This window comes from Protopterus annectens, chromosome 1.part1 (genome assembly GCF_019279795.1).
Source record: "Protopterus annectens isolate FY-2018-M chromosome 1.part1, PAN1.0, whole genome shotgun sequence".
Lineage (NCBI taxonomy): Eukaryota > Metazoa > Chordata > Ceratodontiformes > Protopteridae > Protopterus > Protopterus annectens.
This window is the reverse complement of record NC_056726.1, coordinates 517,710,512-517,737,950: the sequence shown is the minus strand read 5'-3', so window position 1 is coordinate 517,737,950 and position 27,439 is coordinate 517,710,512. Positions and strand designations below refer to the sequence as shown.

The following is a 27,439-nucleotide window of genomic DNA, read 5'->3' as shown; positions in this document are numbered from 1 at the left end:
CTCCAGTGACATGGACTCTGGGAGTGACTCAGTGAACTCCTTGACCAGGTCTTGCTGCAGTTGAGTTACATGGGCCAAATAATCCAGCGCCCTTACAGAAAAGTTGGCTGAAGCATGTCTGCTTTCCCAGATGATCTACTGTCCTGGACTCTCAGTCGGGGGGATGAACTGTAGAACTTTTCTGGGCTAATTCTTTCTTAATGGCAGCCGCTACCATCATGGCGTCCACTGGGGACCCCTTGTTCCAAGTAGATCTGTCTACAGGAGGGCTCAGGATTTTGTCGGGATGCTTGGGGATTGGCTCCACTGTGTCCGGCTCCTTCTGTGCCCTGGTGGTAATAAGGTACAACAAGGGAAGTGTGGGGGGGGGACACCCAGGAGGTAGAGGGGCCCGTGCCGAAGGCCTCCAAAAACACCGACTCGTCAGAGGAAGGCTTGGGGGCAGACCAACCCCCCCCCACACTGGTGCAGGATTTCCATGATGTCTCCAAAGGAGACATCATCAGGGAGTGATCTGGGGGAACCTTCCCCTTCCTCCAAATCGGTATCCTCAGTGAGGGACTGGAGAGGAGTCCAGGTGCATCCTTTTGCATGTTCATTTGCGAGGAATCTCTTTGGTGGGACTCTCCGGAGAAGGCTCACAAACTACCTGTGGTTCCTTGAGGGAAACCGTCTGGGGCACATCGAGCATGGGCTGCCCCTGCATGGACAAAATGGCTGAAGATGCACCCAGGGGCGAGGGAATGGGGCAGAATCCAAGGAGATGGTCAGGGGCCTTGATCCACTGGAGAGAACCTTTTCCAATACGTCGAACGCCGAGGAGGAGCAAGCCTCCTGAGGAACTAATAAGGAAGTTGCTTCCCCAGATCCAACGGTGGGGATCAAAGCCAAGCCCGGCGGAGCCGAGATACCGAGGGGAAGGCCCTGACCTAACAATGTCGGCACCAAAGGAGAAAGACCCAACCCCTCGGATCCGATGCCAAGGCTGCAGTTCCGAGAGCCACTCGGTACTATTGGCGATGACCCCCTGACTCTGGGACCTCTCGGATCCAAAAACTCCAATACTGGGGGTCAGACCGGAGAAGGAGATATCGGGGCAAAAAAGGGAAGCAAGCTCCCCCTCCCGAGGGAGAGTGGGCTGGCAAGACCCCCATCTGAATCTGGGTGCAAATAAACCTTTGCATCATTTTGTCCATGTCCGCCTCACTCAAACTTCTGGTGGACCGCGATGAGGCCACTGACGCCGACTGGGAGGGTCAATGTGCAGAAGCCCTTGAAGAAGGTCTAAGCTCCTCCGACTCCTTCAAAAATCTGGGTGATCAGAGCCAAGAAGAAACTGGCCTGGAAACTATCTGTTGTTTTGGAGGAGGACCCACCGGATCCGTCTGGTCCGGGGATCTCTTTCTCCCTTTGTCTCTCTCTGTCTTTGTCTTTGCTCTTCTCTTTTCTAGGCTCCCTGTCCACAGGCTTATGTACAGGAGGTTGAGTCCCAGCCTGGGGGGGGGGAGACAGTGGCTGAAGAGGAAGAAGCGGTCACGGCCATGACCATAAGAGAAGTGGAGGCAGCCGCCTCCGTACCAGGGAGAAGTCCCTTAAGGATCATTTTCATCCTGTGATCCTTCAGGGCCCTGGGGTTAAACCCTGCACAAACAGGGCAGTCTGTGGAAAGATGGGCTGCCCCCAAACACACCACACACAGCATGTGGCCATCAGCTGGGGACAATTTATGGCCACACTCTGTGCACTTTCTAAAGATCAGTTTAGATTACTGATCTGCCATGCCAACAACATAAAGGTATGAGGCACAAAGCCTTAACCTGCCTGACCACACCACTCACACTCAAGTCACTAGCAAGGAGGGGGAAGGGAGAGAAGGCTTATTCTAACTGCTACAGAAAAACTTTTTTTTTTAAACAGTACATGTGACGCAAAACAAAGGGGAGGTTAAGCAAAGGGAAAGGGAACCTGCCTGAACCAACAGCACCTCTAACACCCAAAAATAGCCGAAAAAAACACCTACCACGCCTGAAGCAATGAGACCATGCTGCTTGGCTAAGCCACAGCAAACAAGACCTAAGGGAAGGAAGGAGATGGAGGGGTATTATGGGTAATGGGAGGAGCTTGGCGCTCAGATCAAATCCTGGTGAAGCTGCCGTCTCGGATCCAGTCCAGATCCGACATCCCACAGGTTGATGATCAAATGAAGTCAACTACTTCAGATCTAAAACTATATGGGATGCAACCTGATCAGTCTCAAATGTTTGGCCAGTATAGAAAAGCTTTTTGGTACCTTCCATATGCAATGTATGTCTTAGACAGGATGAAGGCATGCTGTTATAAAAGGAAATGTAATGGTGACAAAAATCAGAGTTTTGCTGTCTCTTACAAAAGAGAGGCTGTTATATGCAGCCATAAGGACCAATGTCCAAATATGGAAATGTGCACACAGAAAGATGGACAGGGGCAAGGGTAACCCCACCATGGCCAAGGGATAGAATGAGAAGGAATAAGATCCAGTAGGGGGCCAGAAAAAAATAGAGAAAGACCGGTATTTTAATATATCTTTGTTTGTGAATGAAATGCATCCAGCTAATGCATTATGTATTCAGGTTTGTTTTAGTAATACTGACTGATGATTAAGAACTGTTGTAACACTATTTTCTAACTTACAATCAAAGATATTAGTAAATAATGCTCTAAGATAAGAATGTCATGAACATCATGAGGCTATATACATAAATAAATGCACCACAGCAGGGAAGGTTATAACTGTTTCAAAATTATATTAAGACCTTTGATCAGCTGTGTGGCATACAGGGATAAGTCCTGTCTACAGTGCAGCCTGTGAACAGCAGCTGAGCACCTGTACTAACTGGCCAGGGAGGACGGGAGTGAATAGCTACTGCAGGTTTGTTCATCTAAGAGGAGGGAAGTGTCTGTAGCAGTCCACAAGGGTTACATCTAGTAGGATCACTAGCTGTTACTTTTTTTGTGGAGTTCAAGTCTGCCAAGCCTGGGCTGTCATGGTGGATTTGCACTGGTAGCCAAGGAGAAATTTGGTATGTTGAGGAACACTTCCACTCAGAAAACAATAATGCAGGAGTTTGGAGGAGCTGCAGTGGGGGGATGAGGGTACCCACAAGTTGAAAGAGTACAGCACCTATCCCACCCAGGGACAGCTAGCCCACTCCATACCATGTGTCTCTCAAAAGGGAATGGAGCTCCAATCAGGATTCCCATGCAGGGAAAAAAATGGATAACAGGGGTCTCACCTAATCTGAGAATGCCTAGTTCACTTAACCCTGGAATGCATGGGACAACAGAATGTCACTAATACAGCTGTTGGATAAGGTCTTGGAGGAGGAACAAAAATTAAGCTATGATCTGAGGACTAGAACTATTCTGAAAAGAAGAAGATGCCATTACATTTATAATTGTGGAAGCAGACTGGAATCTTTTATGACAATTGATATACATCTTTTTTTTGCTAGTTAAAAGATCAAGATGGAAAATGTAAAATATAAGTTAGTGTAAAACAGCAATAAGGCAACATTTGGTCATGCATTAGTGTCTTACTTGGAAGTTTTACCTTTACCCACCCTCAGAGGCAATGGTAATGATAGTAAAGTATACCAACTAACACAATCATTTTTCTAAAAAAGCTTAAAGTGACGTGCACTTGATCTCAGCCTAAAGGGTAGTTGTACATGTAAGTGTAACACTGCAAGGGCTTTATACTTTCTAACCTGCTTCAAAGAAGAAAGCAAAGTGGAATGTAAGCAGAAATGCACTTTGACAAACATTACATTATCATGATAAAAACCAAAATACAACAGTCAGATTAGTATGTATAGTTAAGTAACCATGCCATACCTTGTTAGATGGATGAACTGACAAGGTACAAAGAAGTCCAACTGCTGCTTCAGCTATAGCTTCACTGGAAGATGTGAGCAGAGATTTCACCTGACAAAGAATGTTCATGGCTACTAATTCTGTTTGTGTTTTACCTATTGTTAACCAAAAAAAAAATAGAATAAAAACATGTTTTACACTGTGCGCTGCACTTCTACTATACCATCTTGAAATAACAGGCACTGCATACTAGGATTATCACTGATATGTTCTGCAGCAATTCACTTTACTGAAGATGATCAAAAGCAGAAAAGCATTTAATAATCAACTGACAAAATATTTATATATTTAGACAACATCATCCCTATTGTTGGGACAGTAAGACAACCTCCCCAACACTCCAATCTCTAACAAAAAAGACTTGAACACACACATAAGCGCAGTTACCTTGGCAACTGAATGCCAGATGTTCAAAAGTGGTTTTTGAGAGTCAAGCTGGAGTAATTCCATCAACTCCACCTACGTGTACCTCTCTAGTACTCTTTCTGTCCACATTTTTACAGCTTATAAAACCATTTTTTGTGTGGTCTGTGCAACCTCAAGTCAAATTTTGCTTTACTCAAAGCAAAACTACTCAACCTCCTACAAATGAGAGTTACCTGCATTTGTCTTATGCATTCACCCATAACTTAAATACATTAGACTACATCTTAACTGTCATTATAATATATCCTCTCTATCCTTTTTACTGACAGTATTAACAAAGAAAATGTAAATGCAAATTTTCCTGTATAGTTACCTAACATCACAACTTCACAGCTTGTAAATATGCTTAGAATATGAATATTTATATTACGGATGTCAGACACTTCACATTGTAAGTAGCAGGTCTTACAAGAAACTGTGAGGTAGAACAAGTGAGTCAGAAGTGAACTAGACAGGGCATTATTTGTTCATGTGAGTGTCACTGTTCGTATAAATTTTCAGCATGAGTATTGCGGTCATGGAACACTGAGCTGAAAAGTCTTCAACATAACACCTCAATGGAGGGCAGAAAATGGAGATATGCTTGTAGTTAGGTGAGTTCTACTAAGTAAAAATGTTGTAGGGTTGATCTTTGACCTTCAGCCAGGTAAATTACATTCTCAACCCCATATCAAGCCAATATCTACACAATTGCTAATGGCATTCATTCTCTGAGGGGGAGCTGTAAAGTCTGTTGGATTAAACAGGCAACATCACCTCCTGTAACAGTACAGCCACACTTTTAATTAATCTTCTGCTTCTTCTTTTGGCTGTTCCCATTAGGGGTCGCCACAGCAGATCAACTGTTTCCATTTCTTCCTGTCCTCTGCATCTTGCTCTGTCACACCAACCACCTGCATGTCCTCTCTCACCACATCCATAAACCTTATCTTAGGCCTTCCTCTTTTCCTGTTACCTGGCAGCTTCATCCTTAGCATCTTTTTCCCAATATACTCTGCATCCCTCCTCAGCACATATCCAAACCAACGTAATCTTGCCTCTCTGGCTTTGTCTCCAAACCTTCCAACCTGGGCTGACCCTCTAATATACTTATTCCTAATACTGTCCATCCTCGTCACACCCAGTGCAAATCTTAACATCTTCAACTCTGCCACGTCAAGCTCTGACTCCTGCCTTTTTGTCAATGCCACTGTCTCCAACCCATATAACATAGCTGGTCTCACTACCCTCTTGTAGACCTTCCCTTTCACTCTTACTGGTACTCGTCTGTCACAAATCACACCTGACACTCTTCTCCACCCACTCCATCCTGCCTGTACTCTCTTCTTCACCTCTCTTCCACACTCACCATTACTCTGAACTGTTGATCCCAAGTTTTTAAACTCATCCACCTTTGCCACCTCTACTCCCTGCATCCTCACCATTCCTCTATCCTCCCTCTCAGTCACGCACATATATTCTGTCTTAGTCCTGCTGACCTTCATTCCTCTTCTCTCTAGAGCATATCTCCACCTCTCTAGGTTCTCCTCCACCTGTTCCCTACTCTCACTACAGATCACGTCATCTGCAAACATCATAGTCCACGGGGACTCCTGTCTGATCTTGTCTGTCAACCTGTACATCACCATTACAAATAAGAAAGGGCTCAGAGCTGAACCTTGATGTAATCCCACCTCCACCTTAAATGCATTTGTCACTCCCACCGCAGACCTCACCACTGTCACACTACCCTCGTACATATCCTGTACCACCCTTACATACTTCTCGGACACTCCCGACTTCCTCATACAATACCACAACTCCTCTCTAGGCACCCTGTCATATGCTTTCTCTAAATCCACAAAGACACAATGCAACTCCTTCTGACCTTCTCTGTACTTCTCCATCAACACTCTCAGAGCAAACATCACATCTGTAGTGCTCTTTCCTGGCATGAAACCATACTGCTGATCACTAATCATCACCTCTCTTCTTAACCTAGCTTCCACTACTCTTTCCCATAACTTCATGCTGTGACTGATCAATTTAATCCCTCTGTGGTTACTACAGCTCTGCACATCACCCTTATTCTTAAAAATCAGTACCAAAACACTTTTTCTCCATTCCTCAGGCATCCTCTCACTTTCCAATATTTCATTAAACAATCTAGTTAAAAACTCCACTGCCATTTCACCTAAACACCTCCATGCTTCCACAGGTATGTCATCTGGACCAACAGCCTTTCCGTTCTTCATCCTCTTCATAGCTGTCCTTACTTCCTCCTTGCTAATCCACTGCACTTCATGATTCACTATCTGCACATCATCCAACCTTCTCTTCTTCTCATTCTCTACATTCATCAGCCCCTCAAAGTACTCTTTCCATCTGCTCAACACACTCTCCTCGCTTGTGAGTACGTTTCCCTCATTATCCTTTATCACCCTTACCTGCTGGACATCTTTATTAGCTCGGTCCCTCTGTCTAGCCAATCGGTACAGGTACTTTTCTCCCTCCTTAGTGTCCAACCTTTTATATAACTCGTCATACGCCTTATCCTTGGCCTTCGCCACCTCTCTCTTTGCCATGCACCTCATCTCCTTATACTCTTGTCTACTTTCTTCATCTCTCTGACAATCCTACTTCTTCTTCACCAACCTCTTTCTCTGTATACTCTCCTGTACTTCTTCATTCCACCACCAGGTCTCCTTGTCCTCCTTCCTCTTTCCAGATGTCACACCAAGCACCTTTCTAGCCATCTCTCTTACTATCTCTGCTGTAGTTACCCAGCTATGCGGTAACTCTTCACTGCCACCCAGTGCCTGTCTTAAGTCTTCCCTGAACATCACCTCACAATTACCATTTTTCAATTTCCACCATTTAATCCTTGGTGCTGCCCTCACACTCATCCTCCTCTTCTTGATCACCAATGTCATCCTACAAACCACCATCCTTTGCTGCCTAACTACACTTTCTCCGGTCACCACTTTACAGTCTCCAATCTCCTTCAAACTGGCCCTCCTACATAAGATACAATCCACCTGTGTGCATCTTCCTCCACTCTTGTATGTCACCCTATGCTCCTCCCTCTTGTTAAAATACGTATTCAACACAGCTATGTCCATCCTTTAAGCAAAATCCACTACCATCTGACCTTCTGCATTCCTTTGCTTAACACCATACCTACCCATCACTTCCTCATCCCCTCTGTTCCCTTCACCAACATGCCCATTGAAATCTGTTCCAATCACCAGTCTCTCACCCTTGGGTACAGTTATCACCACTTCATCCAACCCACTCCAAAATTTTTCTTTCTCATCCATCGCACACCCAACTTGTGGAGCATATGCACTAACAACATTCATCATTACACCATCAATTTCCAGTTTCATAAACATCACTCTATCCGACACTCTTTTCACCTCCAAAACACTCTTAGCATACTGTTCCTTCAGGATAATGCCTAAGCCATTTCTCCTCCCATCCACACCATGATAAAACTATTTGAACCCACCTCCGATACACCTAGCCTTGCTCCCCTTCCATCTGGTCTCTTGCACACAATATACCAACCTTCCTTCGGTCCATCATATCAGCTAGCTCTCTCCCTATACCAGTCATACTGCCAACATTCAAAGTTCTGACCCTCACTATCACAGTCCTAGCCTTTACCTGCCTTCGGCCATGCCTTCCACCTCTTCTCCTCCTTCGGCCAACAGTAGCCCAATTTCCGCCAGCACCCTGTTGGCCAACAGTACTGGTGGCGGTCGTTGTTAACCCCGGCCTCGACTGATCTGGTATGTATATGTGTACTTTTGTCTGCATGTATGATTTGGCAAAATTTTACGCCGGATGCCCTTCCTGACGCAACCCTCCCCATTTATCTGGGCTTGGGACCGGCACAAAGAAATGCACTGGCTTGTGCATCCCCAGTGGCTGGGTTTAACATTTAATTCCACCTCCATGATTTTAGTTTAGAATACATAAGAACTAGAAGAAATAATAAGACTGGTCATCATATGAAATAACACACGTTCAGAAATGGGCATCCCTTCCTGCTTGCTAGATTAATAAGGTGGATGAGATACCTTCTATGCTGACTACCTGATCTTACTTACACATAGTCTTCTTCTTGTTTCTGTGATGTTGGTAATTAACTATAACAGTAACTGAGACCAGGGAAAGGATCACACAGTTATCGGCCTAGTTTAATACTGCTTTTAGGTGTATTCTCTTCCTCTCTGTATGGATTTGACTACTTAGGATGTAACAAGAGGTAAGATTCCTCACTCCTTGTATAAGTTCAGCTTAAAGGTGCACACCTAAGATTACACTGCATATTCTTCCTAGTACAACTTCAAAACTCGTGGAACCTTGTGTGAAGATATGTGAAGGCTGCCAGCCTAGCTAGATAGAATTTTTTTAGATAATTCTGTCATTTGTAAATATTAATATAAGCCACAGGCTTGTTCTCTTAAATAAGAAAATTGTATTGGATGTTGAACTTCAAAAATGTAACCACATTGCACTCTGCTGGAGGAAAGCCTATAAGTCAAGCATTGTATAATTGTTTGATCACAAAACTTGGATCCAAGATCTCTGGATGAAGGAATTCTTCCTATTGTTTTGAGACCAGAGTAAATTACTAGAATTTACATGTATAATGTTGTTATTGCTGTGTTTCCTGTCCAGGTGCAAGCTTACTAAGAAATGTAAATGTAGAGTTTCTGTCAGCCTGGGATCCAGAGAATTGTTAAGAATGATCTAATCTAAAATGAGTCAGCAGGATGTATTATCAATTTAAAGGACTTTCTCAGAGACAGAGAGAGAGAGCATTTTGCATTTGTCTTGAGAACATCCAACTCACCAGCACTCTACCTGTGCTCTGTATGTAAGTAGGATCTTAGACTTTAGTGTCTCTCTTAGAAATAGCTATGAAATAGGAAGATTAGACTAGTTGTTTTCTGTACTGATGTCAGAACTATTCTACAATATTATTTTGAGCATTTTCCTGTGTATGAACTCTTGACTAGCACTGCGTAGTAAGACGTATTGTCTTGTGTTTTTATTATTTATTATTAAATATTTTTAAAACTTTCAACTGTGGCTGTTTTCTGTAGAGATAATTTAAGCTCTAGAGTACATTGCATGTATATAGTGATACTGACCATGCCACTCTAATAAGCCTAAAAAAGTTCTGGTCACACTTACAAATTGGATAATAATATTGCACAGTAATAATTGGACACCCTTTGATAAAGGCCCATTTAGTAGCTGATAAGTAAGGCTCCTGGTGGCAGTGATTACTACCTTATAGCCTGGAGAGAAGGGGCACAGCTGGAGAACCTGTGCCAGCCTTCCCCAGGAGTGTCTGTGTTTTTGTATATAACTCATACCTCAAAGTGTGTGTGTGCGAGCTACTTGGGCAGGGACACGAAGCACTGGTTGAACAGAGAGGGTGCTGGAGGTTTTGGCTTGACCACTAGGCTGAGATCTGGATCCTATAGCTGTGCCAGTGGGGAGTCTTACTGGGGATCTGGAGAGAAAGGGGGGAAACCAGCCCCAGGCTGACTGTGATCTCTGTTTGCTCTTAAGGGAAATTGTACTTTACTGTGTGTGTATTTGTTATCCTTCCCAGTGTAGATGCCCCTCACTGGTGTTAGTGGTGAGGATTGAGGTTCCTTGATTGCTGGGCCAGTGCAAGGGCATCACACCTTGAGCTGAAAAAAAATGACTGCAGCATTTCATGAAAGTGTTTACTGACTTTATTTTAAGGTCATGTGACATACAATATAAAGTTTTTGGATATGGGGCAAAGCCCTCCATATGGGGTGGTACAAGGAGACTTACCCTTTTCAAAAGATACTTTACCAATAGTTGGATCCGGGGGGGAGGTCAGAAACAAAGTAATGCAACCTCTTTTATTGTATTTTTCTTACCATCAGGTATTTGCAGAGGCATTACACATTCCCTGTATGCATCTGAAGTAATTTTGGTCTGCCATCTGTTTGCTCCATTTGCTTTCTCCTTTATGTCCATCTCTGCATTCCATGTACCCATAAGAAGTTGCCTTAACTTGATCATCTGCTACATAATGAAGCTGCTGAAATTTCCATTGATCCTCTGACAGCAACCAAAATCTCTCTCTCAGTCTTGGTAAGAGAATTCACTTTTCTAGTCTCTGCCAACCACAAATTTTTCACCTTCTCAATGACTTCACTTTTCTACTCTTGGCACCAGAAAGAGGCTGTACTAGATTTCAAAGTATGTGCAACTCAGTCATAGATATTCCAAGGTCATTGAGTCTTATGAATATTCAAACCTTACTAGTACCCAGCACCTTTTACGAGGAGGGCTGTACCAGTCAATACTAGAGTAAATTTGTGGATACCTATCGAGTCATTTAGTTTATTTTTAAAAGAAGATAGCGAGTCACACTGCTAAACATGTACAGAAAGTTTATTTCAGAGGTTTTGGAGACACTGGATTGTAAACCTGTCCCTCCACCATGCTTTGCTTATCTGTTGGTGAAGATTTAAGTGCCTGATTCTAGTACTGATGAAGATATTGTAAGACTTTGAATAAAAGACAGAGTTTTCAGCTTCTCTTGGTAGCTCAGGAACTTTAACCCAGTAATATTTTCTGGTTAGAAACTTTTATAGTCTTTTTAATTGTTTAATATGTTTAAGGAGATATAGACCAAAGGGGGCATTTTACACGATAACTGACTTGATCAATGCTGAGGAAAAGGGATTGATTACATTTTTAGACCTTGATGATATTCATTTGGCAATTAAATAGGCTAAATAACAGGATTTTCTGACAACCGGTGTCACATGACGGACAAAAGTGGGGTAGTTATTCGCTCAAGTACCTAAACTCCTGACTACATTTTCATTTTGTACAAGTGTGTTGTCTATACAGTATAATGAGTAGAATGGTTGTCTACCAAAAGTGATAGCTCTTCACTTTTTAGCATTACATTTGAGCCCATTTTTAGTGCAACAAAAATTTACTAGGAAGAGTTAATTCTGGAGGGTTTGGGTGTCATAGTGTGACTTAACCCCCAGTTTGCAGTCATCTGCAAACTTTGTTAGCCAGAGGTCTTTGCTCACTGCTTAGACATCTGGGAAGTAAATCACAAAAAGAAGAGGTCCCAGCACCAAACCCTGGGGGACACCACTAGTCACTCTCGTACTTTCTGATGAGGACAGCTGTAACCTGCATTGTGTAGGTCCTGTCCTTCAGTTAGCTTATTATCCATCTTAGCCACAACTGGGTCAGATTTTTAATTATTTAGTTTTTGTATGATGCCTGCATGGGGAATGGTGTTGAAGACCTCAGCCTGGTCCTGTATTTATTTACTTATTTACATGCTTTTGTTTACCAGAAAAATCAAGCTGTGCTGTTAAACTAGTCCTTTTTCAGTGGTGGCCCTGGGAGGAAATCTCTAAGCACCTGCGATAAAACAATATTTTTAAGTAAAATGCAAGAACTTAGACATATACGTAAGAAGAGCTTTAGCAAGGTACAGCTATATTATGAGAGATGCATACAGAATAAAAACACAGTTCAAAGGTATGGATATAATGACAATCAATTCTAATGAGTACAATATAAGATTTAGCAAATATTAGTAGGTATGTTGCAATGTTAATTTTGTACTGTATCCTTAGGCATGGTGTAGAGTTATAGCATTCAAAGGAAAGAGAACTAAATTAGAAAAAGAAAGGGAAACAACATGTGAAGTAAAAGTTTCTTGTAAGTATTAGTAGTAAGTGATGAGGTCTGAAGGACTAATGAGACAGTAAGGAATAAAGGTGTAAGAAAATATACAGGTTAGGAAAAGTATGGTGGTGCAGTGATAAGGTGTGCATGCAGAGGAAAAAGGAAAACAGTGTATGATGATGGGTTTTCTCATCAGTAAGTTTTTCTAAAAGACCTTGGTCATTTATGAAGGTACATGTAAATGGAATTTCTAGCTATGGGATGAGCATGAATACAACCATGAGTTTGTTAGATATACTTTCAGGGGAGTTCTGAAGGCATGGAGGATGTCAATTTGTCTTAGCACTACTGGGATAGTATTCCAAAGTTTAGCAAAATAGTTGGAGTGCAAGGAATCTCCAGCAGCGTTGTTTGATTTGGATGTGGTTAGGTGGAACTTGTTGGCTGAGTGTAGGGTACAATTTGTTCCACCATGTTGCAATACATTTTTCAGTGCAAGGCAATTGTCAGATTTACAGATGACACTGAGGGCAGTTATTGAGAGACCGTAGGATGGTTTGACAGCTCTACGCACTCTAGGTGTTACAGGGATAGTCAGTGTTGAGCTCTGTATGACTGATTAGCTGCAAATTCAGCAGTCTTATGGTAGCACTGCTCTAGTTTGCTTACTTGTGAGATTTGTAAATGTGTAAATATTGGAGAGGTATAAAAGAGAGCAGGAAGTAGGTAGAAAGAGGCAACAGTTTTTTGAGCTGTGGGAAGGAATGGTTTAACTCTATACAAGCTGCCTAGTTTTTTTAAGAGTTTTTTTTATTGCTTGTTTTATATGAAGGTCAAACTTAAACTGATCATCAATTGCAGTGCAAGGAAGTTGATGGTATTGGCTGTTATACTTAAAAAAGAGTTTCCTTGGGAAAGGTGTTTCAGAGCAAATATAATTAATGTTTGTTGGGGTTTAAGAGGAGCAGGGAGATATTTAACCAGATTTCTACTGCTGAGAAAAATTCCTGAGTTTGTTGTTGTGGGTCAGTTATATTTGAGGATGAGCAGATGTTCTGGAACAGCCTCCCCATCCACATTAAACAAAGTTCATCCCCCTCCATATTTGATTGCAACCTCTGGACTGCCTCCTGTACTACTAATGGACAGAAGCAGCTCCTAAATTCTTTATGCCATGCATGGATCCCCTCAAATCATCTATGGTATTTTCCCAGTTATTCTCTTTATATAATTATGAACCATAGGATGGGTACGGCCAATCTCTACCCAAATGGAATGGGTTAAATCATGCACATAAAGGGAAAATGGCTGGTCTTAAAATGGCCCACAAAGGCAGTTAGCCTAGTGCTTACCTGTGAACCTATAAGGGTGGCTTCATCCTCATATTGTACAATAGTAGCACACTTGGCACACTTATAAAGGTCTTTAATGAAAATGCTAAATAGCAGTGGGTCTAGTACTGAGCCCTGCGGGACAGGGAATGGCAAAAAGGAAGAGAAGCTGGACTGCCATTTTACATCCTGCATTCTGTTAGTTAAGTAACTGTTGAACCAGCATAGCTATGGGCTGCTGAGTCCACATTAGAAGAGATGCTGTAGTAGCTTTTGATGTGATACAGTACCAAAAGCTTTAGAGAGGGCAAGAAAGACCAAACAGACAAAAAAAAAAAAAAGAAAAACTGAAGAGATAAGGCTGCCTTCATTTAAATGGTGATTAATAATGTTAGTGAAACTTAAGAGTGCTATGTTGTGGACAAAGCCATGTTGTTCAGTAAAAGGAGGTGAGTTTCAAAGAGATGAAAGAATGAAAGTATTTTCAAGGACTTTGGAAAATGGAAATAAGATAGCAATTGGTCTGTAGTTTGAGATATCTCTAGATCTGCCACCTCTGTGAAGGGGTAGAATAAAGAAATGTTTCAAGATACATCAAGAGCTGTATGGATACCACCTACAGCCTTTGTAACCCCATTCAAGGAAGTTTACCAGATTAAATAAACAGGCTTTACCCCTCGCAAAGTGAAACTGTTGGGAGTTAAGATGAATAAGATGCTTGATACTGCAGTTTATGTGGTCAGCTATAATATGTTCCATGGCTTTGCAGATGTGAATTGTAAGGCTGGTATGTCTGTAGTTACCCAGGTCTGTTGAAAGGCCACCTTTATGGAGGGATATTACCACTGCAGTGCACCACTCATCAGGGACAAAACCAGTAGCTAAAATTAGGTTAAAGAGGAGTGTGTTTGCAAAGGCATGTTTTAAACAATAACTAATTAAACAACCAGGTATACTGTCAGGTCTCATGGAAGAAGTATTTTTGGTCTTGGTTTACATTTTCAGTAATTGATCTTTAAAAATAATTGGAGGAGTAAAGGAGATGGATATCATGGGGAGCTGATGATGAAGATGATACTAAGTTTGTTTATAAGAATATTGGCAGTATCTATTAGGTCAGAAAAGAGGCATTATTATGAATAAGTTCAGAGAAATGTGGGGCATTATTTAGTTAGTTTTCTAACATCACTAAAGAAGGATTTAGAGTTATCTTTGGCTTCAGAGTCCACCCTAATTTCATAGGCTCCTTTAGTGGACCTAATAGTGTTCTTCAGCTTTTTGAAATGCTTTAGATATTATTCTTAAAAAGAGGATGTGTGGATCTACTAAATATTTAAGGACTTTCTTTCTACTGTTGTATAGTTTAGTTATGGTGGTGGACCAACATGGTAATTTATTTTTGAATTTCCCATGATACTTGGTTCTGTAGGGCTTGCTAGCCCTGTGCGTTTTTTCTAAATGGATATAGAATTTCTTAATGAAGCTTGCTGCTGCTAAAGTCAGGGAGATGCAATCATAATTGGGCTTTGATATTTCATTACAGGACAAGTTGTGCCTGGCATGTTTGTAGTTTTTAAATTCATTGAAGTTTGCTGTAGGGGCTTTTGGGAGTTTAAAGGAGAAGGTCACAAATTTATGGTCAGGCTTCACTGGGGAAAGATATACTAGAAGAGTAGTGAAAGAGGCTGCCATATTTATAAGAATCAAGCCAAGAATGCTATGTCCTCTAGAATTTACCAGCTCTTCAAGGGAATTTATGTTTAAGTCTAAGAATTTTTGGACATATCCTACACAGGAGGAATATAGATGAAAGTCATGTACTTGCTATAATGCTAGATCCGTGCTATTGCAAATGCTGAATATGTGATGGGTAAGAATGAGGCAACTGGGAATATATCTTTTGGAAGTGTAATGAGTTGGCAGACTTTAAAAATTTCCTAAAGACTACTCAAACAGAAATACTGGATAAGTAAATTGACATAACTATGGAAATATTTTTTTTTGAGCTATGATACAGAATTGGAATTGCCTAGACATGGTAAGGCCTTGCTGATTTTAATTCTGGTGGCTGCCAAAAAGCTATTAATAGAAATTGTAAATCAAAGTCTAAACCAACTGTACTCAAAGTAGTGAATATAATAACAGAGATAAAATGCCTTAAGTGGGATCTTTAGAAAAGGGTTAGAACAAATTACGTAGAAAAAATAGGAAATGGTGGAACAATACATGTAAAATAATGTTTTGGGGGAGGGATAAGGTTTAAGGGAAGGCAGGAAATGAATGAGTTTTGTAATGTTTGACTGACAATGATGGGATAGATTATAACTGATGTATAACATTTGCAACTAAAAATATATCAATATGGTTTGTTTTCATTTATATAAATAAAGAATTGCCTATGTCATAAATGATAATTTAATAAAGATGATTCTTACTTAAAAAATGATAGATCCATGTTGTCTTGTTACAATATTCAACCATTGGGTTATTGGATCTGACCTTGGTGCCTTTCAAAAGCTTTGGATCCAGGGGTTTGACTCCTTCCCTATCCGTAATTCCCTCTGTTCCCCAAAAATACCTCAGATCGGGTTTGCCTACTCATAACAGAAAATGATCTAGGAATCAGCATATACAGGCTCTCCTATAAAAATGGACTAACAAATATGTCAGTAATATGAGGAACAGCCATCAGCAGGCTGTCTAAGGACAAGGCCCCTGGTCAGGTCCAACCATTCAAGAAGAGCAAAAAAGGGACAATTTAGGTTGGGGGAATGGAGGGAGGGATGCTGAATCAGATGAAAAGAAGAAAACATATCTAACATTATTGTAAGTACATAACTTTCGTATGTGATGATGTCTGTTTTCATTCATTTCAAAGCTTGGGAAATATTCCCAAGCAATTAGAACATCTAAGTAGTATCAAGGAAGGATGTTCCTGAGAACAGTGGAGCCAAAGAATGTATGACATCTTGACTGTAAAGCAACTTGTAGTGAGGCCCAAAAGTGTGAAAAGTAGACCAAGTAGCTGCAGCCCAAATCTCATCAATAGGAATTCTGCCCATAAAAGCAACAGAAGTTGCTATTACCCAGGTAGAATCAGCCAATGGTTTGCTAGGTAAAAATAATCCCAGCCTTTCATACAGAAACATTATATGTTCAGAAAGCCACCTAGACAGAGTGACTTTCAATACACTTTGACCAATTTTTGCTTAAGAGAAAGTAATGAAAATCTGGTCAGATTTTCTAATATCCTTAGTCCTGTGTAAATAAAGCCTGAGTTGTCAATGACTATCTACCAAATGGGAAGTATACTCTCCTTTGTTTGAGAAACTTGGGGAAAAACACTGGTAGACCGACAGTTTGAGGTTCCTTTCAGATGCCACCTTTGGAAGAAAGTTAGGATGCATTCTCAAGGACACCCTATCCTTATGGAAGACCACATATGGACTTTACAGGATAATTCTGCAATTCCAAAATCCTCCTTGTAAAAGTAACAACCCCAGGAAGCCTTTCAAGAAAAATATTTTAAGTCCACTGTAATTTCAGGCTGAAATGGGTCTTGTGTTAAAGCCTGAAGTATGACTGTAATGTCCGAAGGAGGAAAGTACAGTTATGTACACCTACCATAAATGTAGATGTACGAATGTATTCACTGTTTCAGTCATCACCTGTGGATTATCCCTGCTGTGGTAGCCCTCGGCCAGCCCGAATACCAGAGTCAATGTTTTTCTGTGTCGGCTGCTGTCATTTGTTGACTGATGTCAGGTCGTCAGCGCTATAAAGCAAGGCAGCTGACGCCATTACATCACCTTTTCTTGCCCTAACCAGTCAGAAGCCCAAGGAAATATGGTAAGGTGGTCCTGTCTCCCTAAGGAAAGAGGATATAAGGGGAAGGAGGGGGGAAACCAGGACTGCAACAGTGAATACACTCGAACATCTACATTTATGGTAAATGTACACAACTGTACTATGTTCTTCATATTTCACTGTTGCAGTCATCACCTGTGGGAGGATTCCCAAAGATGAGGAGAGGGGTGGAAGGATTAGTTAGAGGCCTAGGCATGGGTAAGCATGCCCTGCAGAACTGCAGAGGCAAACCCTGCCCTAGCCTTAGAGAAAAGAGGTAGGTGGTAATGCTTTGTAAAGGTATGGACAGAGGTCCAGATGGCAGCTTCCAAGATGTCCCCGGTGGGAAGTCCTCTGAGGAATGCTGTGGAAGTGGAGGCTGCCCTAGTGGAATGGGTACGAATAGATTTAGGGGGTGGTTTCCCATGTAATCTGTAGCAAAAATTGATACAGTGTGATATCCATTTGGAAATGGTTTGCTTGGAAATGGGCTTCCCCTCTGCCCCTGGGCAAAGCTGACAAGAAGTTGGACTGTATTCCTGAAGGGCTTAGTACGGTCCAGGAAGCATCTGAGCTGTCTCTGCACATTTGGTGAGTGCAGAATTCTTTCCCCTTTGTTTTGAGGGTTAGGGAAGAAGGTGGACAGATGTACGGCCTGGTTGACAGTCACATTAGATACCACCTTGGGCATAACGAAGGGGTTAGTCCTCAGGGAGACCCTGTCTGTATGGAAAATTAAGAAGGGCTCAATGGCCATCAGTACCTGAAGTTGTAAAACCCTTCTGGCTGAGGTGATAGCTAGTAGGAAAGCAGTCTTCCAGGAGAGGTATTTCAGTTCTGGCTGAAGTAGCAGGTTCGAAGGGTGGTAAGGTTAGTTTTTCCAAAACATAATTCAGGTCCCAGGCTAGCGTGGGTGGCCTTCTGGGAGGTCTGATATTAGAAGCCCCTCTGAGGAATTGTTTAATCAAATGATATGAGAACAGGGGCTGGTTTGTATCAAAATGAGCTGAAATGGCTGAGGCGTTGATTTTAATAGAAGAGAAGGAGAGGCCACTATTGAGTAACTCCACTAGACAGTCCAGGATAAGAGGGATGGAAGACTGAGGAACTGCCCCCTCTGGACTGGCTCCAGGAGCAGAATCTTTTCCATTTCCCTGAGTAAGATTTTCTGGTGCTGGGCCTTCTGGCCTCTGTGATAATGTCCTGGACCTGTTTGCTTAACAGGGGCCCCTTGTTTGCTTTTAGAGTATTAGCCATGCTAACAGTCTGAGAGTCTGCAAGTCTGGGTGCAGCATCCCCCCCCACCTGAGTCAAAAGGTCTAAGATCAGTGCAAGCTGCCTGCGAGGCTGTGATGTCAGGCTGCGCAGTAAGGGGTACCAATGCTGTCTGGGCCAATCGTGAGCAATGAGGATGGCCTTTGGTCTCTCCTCCCTTATCTTGATCAGTACCTTGGGAATAAGAGGCAGAGGAGGGTATGCATACACCATGAGGGAGTTCAAGGGGAAAGTCAAGGCATCCACCTACCACGCTAGGTGGTGATACTCCCTGGTACAGAATATTTTTTTTTTTTTTTTTTTAGCTGGTGGTTGTGGTGCAAAGCAAAGAGATCTACCTCCGGAGTTCCCCACTCCTGAGTGACTTGCAAAAATATTTTTCTGTGGAGCTGCCATTCGTGGGGGTCCAGTAAGTTTCTGCTTAAGTGGTCTGCCAGGGTGTTGTTGATCCTTGGTCAGTATTAGGCTATTAGGTGTAATCCCATGAAGGAGGCTGTCAACCAGAGGTTCATGGCTAGCCTGCACAGAGGGTAAGATTGGGTCCCTCCCTGGTTCTTGATGTACCATATTACAGTGGTGTTGTCTGTTTTGATAAGGAGAACCCCTGGCCTGAGATGGGGTTTGAAGGATGTCAGAGCCTTTTGTACTGCCATAATTTCTTTCTGGTTAATGTGTAAGGGAAGGTGCCGGGCATCCCAAAGACCTTGGGTACACCTGCCTGCTAGGTGAGTGCCCCAAGCAATGTCTGAGGCGTAGGTAGTGATGGTCTGCCCAGTAGGGCGGAGAATGAAGGGAAGACCCTTGTTCCCGGCACAGGCCCCTGCTCACCAGAGAAACTCGGCCGTTGTACAGGGGAACAGAGGGAGAGAGGTCTCTAGAGGCTGAGAGTGCTGACACCAAAGGTTCTTTAGATACCACTGAAGTTTTCTGATGTGAAGCCTGGAATTAGAAGGATGCAAGATGCCATGTACGCCAAGGCTTGCAGGGACGTCCTTGCCATGAGGTGACTTCTGGAAGCCAGCTGGGTAAAGTAGAGAGGCAGGAAGCTCTGCTTTTCTGGGGATAGGAAGGCCATTTGGGATGCTCTGTCCTGCAGTGCTCCCAAGAAAATGATCCTCCTGGTGGGTGTTTGCTTTGATTTCCTCTCGTTGATGGCGAACCCTAAGAAAGTTAAGAGGGTTTTGACAAAGAGGAGATCCTGGAGCAGCTTTTCTTTGCACTCTGCAAAAAAAGAGGCAGTCGTCCAGATAAGGGTAAATCTGTATATTTCACAGTCTGCAAAATGCTATGGCCGGGGCTAAGCATTTGGTGAATACCCTGTGAGCAGTAGATAAGCCAAAGGATAGCACAGAGAACTGAAAGTATTGTGAGCCTGCTCTGAATGGCAGGAATTTCCTGCAGGATTCCCTTATGGGGATGTGGAGGTAGGCATCTTTTAGGTGTAGGGTCACTAACCAGGCATTTTTTGTCAGCATAGGCAGCAGCTGCTACAAAGTTAACATTTTGAATTTGAGGACCACCAGGAGGTGTTCAGAATGGATAGATCCAGGATGGGGCACCAAGTGCCCTCTTTTCTGGGGACAAGGAATAGTCTGGAATAAACGCATTTGCCTGTTTGATCTGTGGGAAAAGGTTCTACTGCCCCCTGGGATATGGGAGTTTGGACTTGTTTCAATGCCTCTGCCCACTGATTTGTAGGCAGGTCTGGGTACCCTCATGGAATTGGGAGTTCGTTGAAAGAGAATTTGTATCCCTGAAAAATGATCTTTAAAACCCACTGTTCCTTTGTTACAGAAAGCTGATTTTCTTTACAGAGGGAGAGCCTTCCTCCTAGCTTTTGGTGAGTGAAAGGAGGGCAGAGGGGAGAGAGGGAGTCATTGAGAGTTTTTGCCACAGAAGGATGGCTTAGAACTCCCTGCCTTTGGGGTGGAAGTAGTCCACTGTTTAGTTCTCTGCTGTCCCTGGGATAGGGGCTTGGGTGGTCTGTCCCTGTGAGGCTTACCTTGACCTTGTCTGCTAGGTGCAGGAAAGGACCAGTACTTAGAGGGAAAATCCCTGCTGAACCTAGGAGGTTGAACCTGCAAGAAATATTTTACTATTTGCATAGATTTTGCTTTGTCTTCCATATTTTTAAGCACCTCTTCTGCTTTTACTCCAAACAAGCGGTCCTTATCCAAGGGTGCATCAATTAATTTAGACTTGACATGATCAGGGAGAGGTTGTTCCTTCAACCATGCATGTCTCCTAATGACAGATCCTGACACTGCTGCCCTTCTTGAGGCTTCTAGGGTGTCATATCCACAATGCAATGAGTGTTTGGCCACTTGACAAGTACAGTGCAGTAAATCTGCTAACTCTTTCAAATTGGCACAGTCAGGAAAGGTAGAGATCTTTTGGTTTAATAGTTCCAAACTGTGTTGTTAATATTTTAACATATGGAACTGACAGTTGAGTACTCTGATAGCTATGGTTGCAGAGTTGTATACTTTTTTACTCCATCTGTCGAGAGCTCTGGAATCCTTGTCAGAAGGAATAGGATTATTTGCAGAACTAGCCTTAGCTCCTTTAGGTGCCTGTGTAATGACCTCCAGGTCTGCAGCAGCATTTCTGTACAGGTATTTGTGAGAATATGGTACTCTGTAACCCTGTCAGGTTTACTGGGAGCAGGTGGGAGGGCGACAGGGGCTAAGCTGTATTTATGGAAAACATCATCCACCACTTCTGAGATAGGGGGGATGGTCAGGGGTCTGTGATGGGGCAGGTCTAGAAACTCTCTTAGTCTTTTCTTAGACTGAGGGAAGTCCTGAGATTCCCAGTGGAAATGATCCCCAAGGGTGTGAAGGGTTTACCCAAAGGAAAGGTCATCTGGTGGGAAGGCAGAAGGAATGGATTCCTCTGCATCTGAATCCTCATAAGCAGTCAGAGGTTGTTCCTCTTTAAAATCAGAATAATCAGATTCCTCAGAATCCTGCTCTGTCATTGTTTCAGGAGAAGGGTGTCTGTTCCTTTCAGAAGTTGTGGCCTGACTACCCCTGATAAGGGAGATAGGATCCTCCACCATCTTAAGAAATTTGGCTCGGGGTGGTGGAGCAGGAGTAAGATGGTGGCTAGAGGTAGATTTTCTAGGAGTGGCCTGGCTTCTAGGCCTAAGAGTATCCATCAGTCTGACAGAAACAGTAGTTAGATGAGAAGACGTTTTTTATCTAGAATCAATAGTGTGCAAGCCCTACTCGGAAGTCGGTGAGTGCGTCGCGGCTCCGAACCCAACCGAGGCAGAGACAACCAAAGGCTCGGAAGACTATCTGCGGCATACCAGACTCTGAAGGGGTCTTGGTAGAAGCCTGCTTAGACATCGTATTGGGCATCAGCTGCAAAAGCGCATCACTGAATTCTGGAGAACTGATGACCTGTTTAGCGGTAGCGTCATCGGAAGGCTTAGCCTTGTTTGGTCTGTCTCTGTCCTTATCTCTAAGTATTTTCAGAATGTCTACGGATTATTGGTTGATGGACGCCATTTTGGAATGCAAACACGGAAGACGAAAATACCTGTCTACTATAAGAGTTTTACAACGCATGGTTCTTGCGTTAAAGAGGGCACAAAACCGGCAACGGGGGAGGTCATGTTCTGGGCCTAAACAAGTGACACAGTATGAATGGAAGTCTCGGTGTGGGATCTGCTTTCCACAGGCGAGATAATTGTTAACTTTTTCAGACATCAGTTAGTGCAAGAAAAAAGGATCCCCAACGGGGTACTTAGCTTTAGACGTTTTCAGTTGTAATTCGAGCTCTGGTAGTGACCGACAGGCACACTTGCGAACTGCTTCTGCTACGGGCTCCATGGCAAGAAAGACTGATGTAATGGTGTCGGCTGCCTTGCTTTACAGCACTGATGACCTGACATTAATCAACATGTGACAGCAGCCAATGCAGAAAAACATTGACTCTGGTATTCGGGCTGGCCGAGGGCTACCACAGCAGGGTTAACCAACAGGTGATGACTGCAACAGTGAAACATGAAGAACATCTGGATCTCTTATGGGTTGTCTTAAAAGGAATGTCTCTTTTAGAAAAGCTTTAGAAATCTTTAGTGAAGCAAAAGAAGTTTGATTTTGCCCAGTGTGAAAAAGTACAGTTGTGTACACCTACCATAAATGTAGATGTTCGAGTGTCTTCACTGTTGCAGTCATGACTGTAGGGTTCTCCCCTGCCGGCAGGCAGCCCTCGGTCGGCCAGAATCCCAAAGTCTGGGTCTGGCGTCGGCTGTTCAACTCTGCTCCCTGACGTCAGAGCGCCAGGAGTATAAAGCTGACAGCCGACGCCATCTTCTCCAGTTTTTCTTGCCCCAGATGTCAGGAGTCCCAAAATGAAAATGATCCCAAAACCTTCGCAAATACACCACAGAAGAATGGTGAAGAAAGGAACCACACAAAAGTAAAAATAAGAGGGGACAGGAGAGAGGGAAACCCAGACTGCAACAGTGAAGACACTCGAACATCTACATTTATGGTAGGTGTACACAACTGTACTATGTTCATCGTGTTTCACTGTTGCAGTCATTACTGTAGGGTAGAATCCCAAAGCTGAAAGAAAGGGAGGTGGTCATAAAGAAGATGGGGCGGCTAAAAGGCCCTGCAAGACTGCAGAGGCAAAGCCTGCCCTGTAGAGAGGCAAGTTGTAGTGCTTAGAGAAAGTATGCACTGAACTCCAAGTTGCAGCTTCCAAAATATCCTTGGTAGGAACTCCCCTGAGGAAGGCTGCAGAAGTGGCAGCAGCTCTGGTGGAATGAGTCCATATGCTCCCTGGGATTTGCTTTCCATGGTGTGAATAACAAAATCTAATTCCATGAGCAATCCATTTAGAAATGGTTTGTTTAGAAATGGCTTTACCTTGGGAACTGGAAGCATAAGAAACAAACAATTGTTCTGATTTTCTGATGTCCTTGGTTCTGTTCAGGTAAAAACGTAGCTGTTGATGTACATCTAGGGAATGTAAGATCCTTTCCCCTTTATTTTGAGGAGTGGGGAAAAAGGTTGGCAAGTGGATAGTTTGATTTAAAGCCACTTTGGAAATCACCTTAGGCATGAAGGTCGGATTAGTCCTCAAGGATACCCTGTCTTGATGGAAAATAATATAAGGTTCTACCGCCATAAGAGCTTGTAACTCTGAAACTCTCCTGGCAGAGGTTAGTGCCAACAGGATAGCTGTCTTCCAAGATAAAAACTTGATGTCAGCAGAAGCGGCAGGCTCAAAAGGAGGCAAGGTTAGTTTTTCCAAAACATAATTGAGATCCCAAGCAGGAATAGGAGGAGATCTAGGAGGTCTTAAGTTCTTAGCTCCTCTGAAGAACTGTCTCATGAGCTGGTGGGAAAAAATGGGAGGGTCTGTATTATAATGAGCAGAAATAGCAGAAGCATGGATCTTAATGGAAGAGAAAGAGAGACCGTTATGTAAGAGATCCGTCAAGTAAAGTAGAATTAAAGTAATGTTAGGAAGAAGAGGATCAGAATCCTGAGCCTGCATCCAGGAACAAAATCTTTTCCATTTTCCTACATAAGATTTCCTAGTGCTAGGACGTCTGGCTTCTAAAATGACATCCACAACCTGCTTGGGTAGAAAAGAAGAAATCAAGGGCCCTGGATTAACCAGGCCGCCAGGCTGAGAGTTCTGACATGAGAGTGTAGAACCTGACTCTGATGTTGGGACAGAAGGTTGGGAGACTGAGGTAAAATCCAAGGGGGCTTCAAGCATAGGTTTATTAGGGTTGGATACCAAAACTGCCGAGGCCAATTCGGAGCCAACAAGATAATCATCTTGGGTTTGTCCTGTTTTATCTTCAATAAAACTCGTGGAAGAAGAGGTAGAGGTGGAAAGGCATATCCCGAGAGGTTCCTCCAACTGAATGACAGGGCATCCACTTTCCAAGCCTCTCTGTGGAATGTCCTGGTGCAAAAATTCTGTAGCTGATGATTTAGATGGGATGCAAAGAGATCTATGTGAGGACATCCCCATACTGCTGTTATCATCCTGAATATTTTGGTGTCCAGCATCCACTCGTGTGGATCCGAAAGGTTTCTGCTCAAACTGTCTGCCAGTAAGTTTTGTTTCCCTGGTAGAAACTGAGCTTGAAGATCCAGATTGCCAGCTAGAGCTGTGTTCCATAAATCCATGGCTAGTCTGCAAAGGGGGTAGGAATGAGATCCCCCTTGCTTGTTTATGTACCACATAACTGTGGTGTTGTCTGTCCGTATTAGTAGTTGTCCTGGTTGTATGAGATTCCTGAAGGCCAATAGAGCTTTCTGAACGGCTAACATTTCCTTTAAGTTGATATGCAGGTGCTTCTGATCCTTTGTCCAAAGGCCCTGCAGACAATTGCCCTGAAAATGGGCTCCCCAAGCATAATCTGAGGCGTCTGTGGTCAGAATCTGAGAGGCAGGAGGTAGACAGAAGGGCTTTCCTTTGTTTAGAGCACATGCCCTGGACCACCAAAGAAATTCCTTTTGAAGACAAGGAAGGACAGGAATCAGTATGTCCAAACTGTGGTAATGCAGAGACCATACACCTTTTAGGTACCACTGTATTTTCCTCATGTGTAGTCTTGCATATGGTACGAGAAGGATGCAGGAGGCCATGTAACCCAAAGCCTGCAGGAATTTCCTTGCAGATAGATGGGTTAGAGTTGCCAAGGCTTTGAAAGTTGCTGCCAGCTGTAATTGTTTTTCGGATGTCAGAAATGCCATCTGGGTTGTAGTGTTTAGAAGAGCACCCAGAAAAGTTATCTGTTGTGAAGGTGTCAAATTTGACTTTTTTATGTTTACAGAGAATCCCAGGAATTTTAGGAGGTTTTGTATGAAGTCCAGATGCTGGAGTATGACATCCTTGTTGTCTGCCTGAATTAGACAATCGTCCAGATAAGGGTAAATTTGAATTCCCTTGAGTCTGCAGTAAGCTACTACTGGAGCCAGGCATTTGGTAAAGATCCTGGGTGCAGTAGACCATCCAAAGGGCAGTGCAGAGTACTGAAAGTGCCTCGATCCGGCCTTGAACCTGAGGTATTTTCTGCGATCCTGCCTGATAGGAATGTGTAAATATGCCTCCTTTAAATCCAAAGTCACCATCCATGCATCCTTGGACAGCATTGGAAGTAGCTGCTGTAGAGTAAGCATCTTGAATTTTGGAATCTCTAGAAAGGTGTTCAAGACCGACAGATCCAGAATGGGTCTCCATGAATTTTGCTTTCTTGGGACTAGAAAGAGCCTTGAATAAAACCCTTTTCCCATCTCTGAAAGAGGTACCAGTTCTATGGCATTCATAGCCAAAAGAGCCTCCACCTGGTTTAAGGCCTCCGTCCATTGATGTTTTGGAAAGTCTGGCCATCCGCTTGGCCTTGGCAAAGTATGAAAATGGAATTTGTAACCTCTTGAAATCACATCCAAAACCCATTTGTCCTGGGTTATTTGAGTCCAATTTTGGTAAAAAAGAGAGAGTTTTCCTCCGAGAGGGGCTTCCAGGCAAGACGTTCCTGCCCCCCAACAGAGGGAGTCATTGAGTTTGTTTCCTTTGAGACTGTGGCCTGTCCTCTCCTCCCCTAGGGGTAGAAGCAGTCCATTGCCTTGGTCTGTAAGCAGCTTGTGTGTGAGGCCTCCCTCTGGAGCATCTATATCTACCCCTTTGAGGCCTGTCTGAAGAGGGAAAGGACCAGTTTTTTGATGGCCAATTCCTGCTAAATCTAGGAGGCTGTACTTGTAAGAAATCTTTAACTGTTTGCATGGATTTTGCCTTATCCTCCATCTTTTTAATCACCTCTTCAGCTTTAGATCCAAACAAAACATTATGCTGAACAGGAGCATCCAATAATTTAGCCTTTACTTGTTCAGGTAAATTTTGTTCCTTTAGCCATGCATGTCTTCTAATGACAGTGCCAGAGGCCGCAGCCCTACAAGAAGCTTCCAAGGCATCAAATCCACAGTGTAAAACATGCTTCCCAACTTGTTCAGTGGTATGCAATAAATCATGTAATTCCTTATCTTCTGCACAGGCAGAAATGGAAGTAAATTTCTGTTTTAAGACAGACAAGAGAAATTGCTGATATTTAATCATATGAAACTGACAGTTTAAAGCCCTAATGGACAAAGTAGCAGAAGTGTACACCTTTTTGCCCCATCTTTCCAAGGCTCGAGAATCCTTTTCAGCAGGAATAGGATTTTTGGCCGTAGCGGCCTTAACACTCTTAGGACCCTGAGAAATGGTTTCAGGGTCAGCAGTAGGATTCTTGAATAAAACCTGATGGGAATCAGGCGCCCTGTAGTACCTATCAGGTTTAACAGGAGCAGGAGGAAAAGAATCAGGGGTTAAATTAGCCTCCGAAAAGGCATCATCCACAATATCCAAAACAGGAGGAATAGCCAGGGGTCTATGTTGGGGAAGAAGAAGAAAATCCCTCAGTCTTTTCTTGGATTCTGGATACTCCTGTCCCTCCCAATGAAAATATTCCCTCATTTCATGCAGAGTTTACCCAAAAGAAAAATCCTCAGGAGGAGAAGCTGAAGGAATGGATTCTTCCGCATCAGAATCCTCATAAGGAGGAAAAGAATATTCCTGATCAGAAGAAGAAACTGAGGAAACAGAAGCCTGATCAGAGGAATCATAATAAACATCCTGCCTTGGCCTTTTGTCTGGAGGGGGATGAGAACCCCTAATCATTGTAAGTAAATCCTCCGCCATCTTGAGTAACTGTTTCTGTGACTTGGGAGCCGGTTCAGAAGAGGCCTGTGTGGAAGTCTTTGTTTTAGAAGGAGTCTTTGCCTTTGTCTTTGCCTTTACTTGAAGCTGAGTAGGCCTGAAAACCCCTTCGGAAGCCGGTACCTGCACAGGAAGCCGGTACCTGCACAGCGGCTCCGGACCCATCCGAAGGAGCGTTGTCCGAAGGTCCTGCAACAGAAATATTT

At 43.2% G+C, this 27,439-nt stretch overlaps 1 protein-coding gene across 1 annotated transcript in view; it reads right to left on the bottom strand.

Moving 5' to 3' along the window:
* The window catches only part of LOC122814803 (vacuolar protein 8-like), a 988,388-nt gene that overhangs the window by 178,763 nt on the left and 782,186 nt on the right, over nt 1-27,439 (bottom strand). Inside the window, exon 10 of the mRNA XM_044087110.1 lies at nt 3,874-4,007. Coding sequence (XP_043943045.1) covers nt 3,874-4,007 — 134 coding nt within the window. The remainder of the gene's footprint in view (nt 1-3,873; nt 4,008-27,439) is intronic.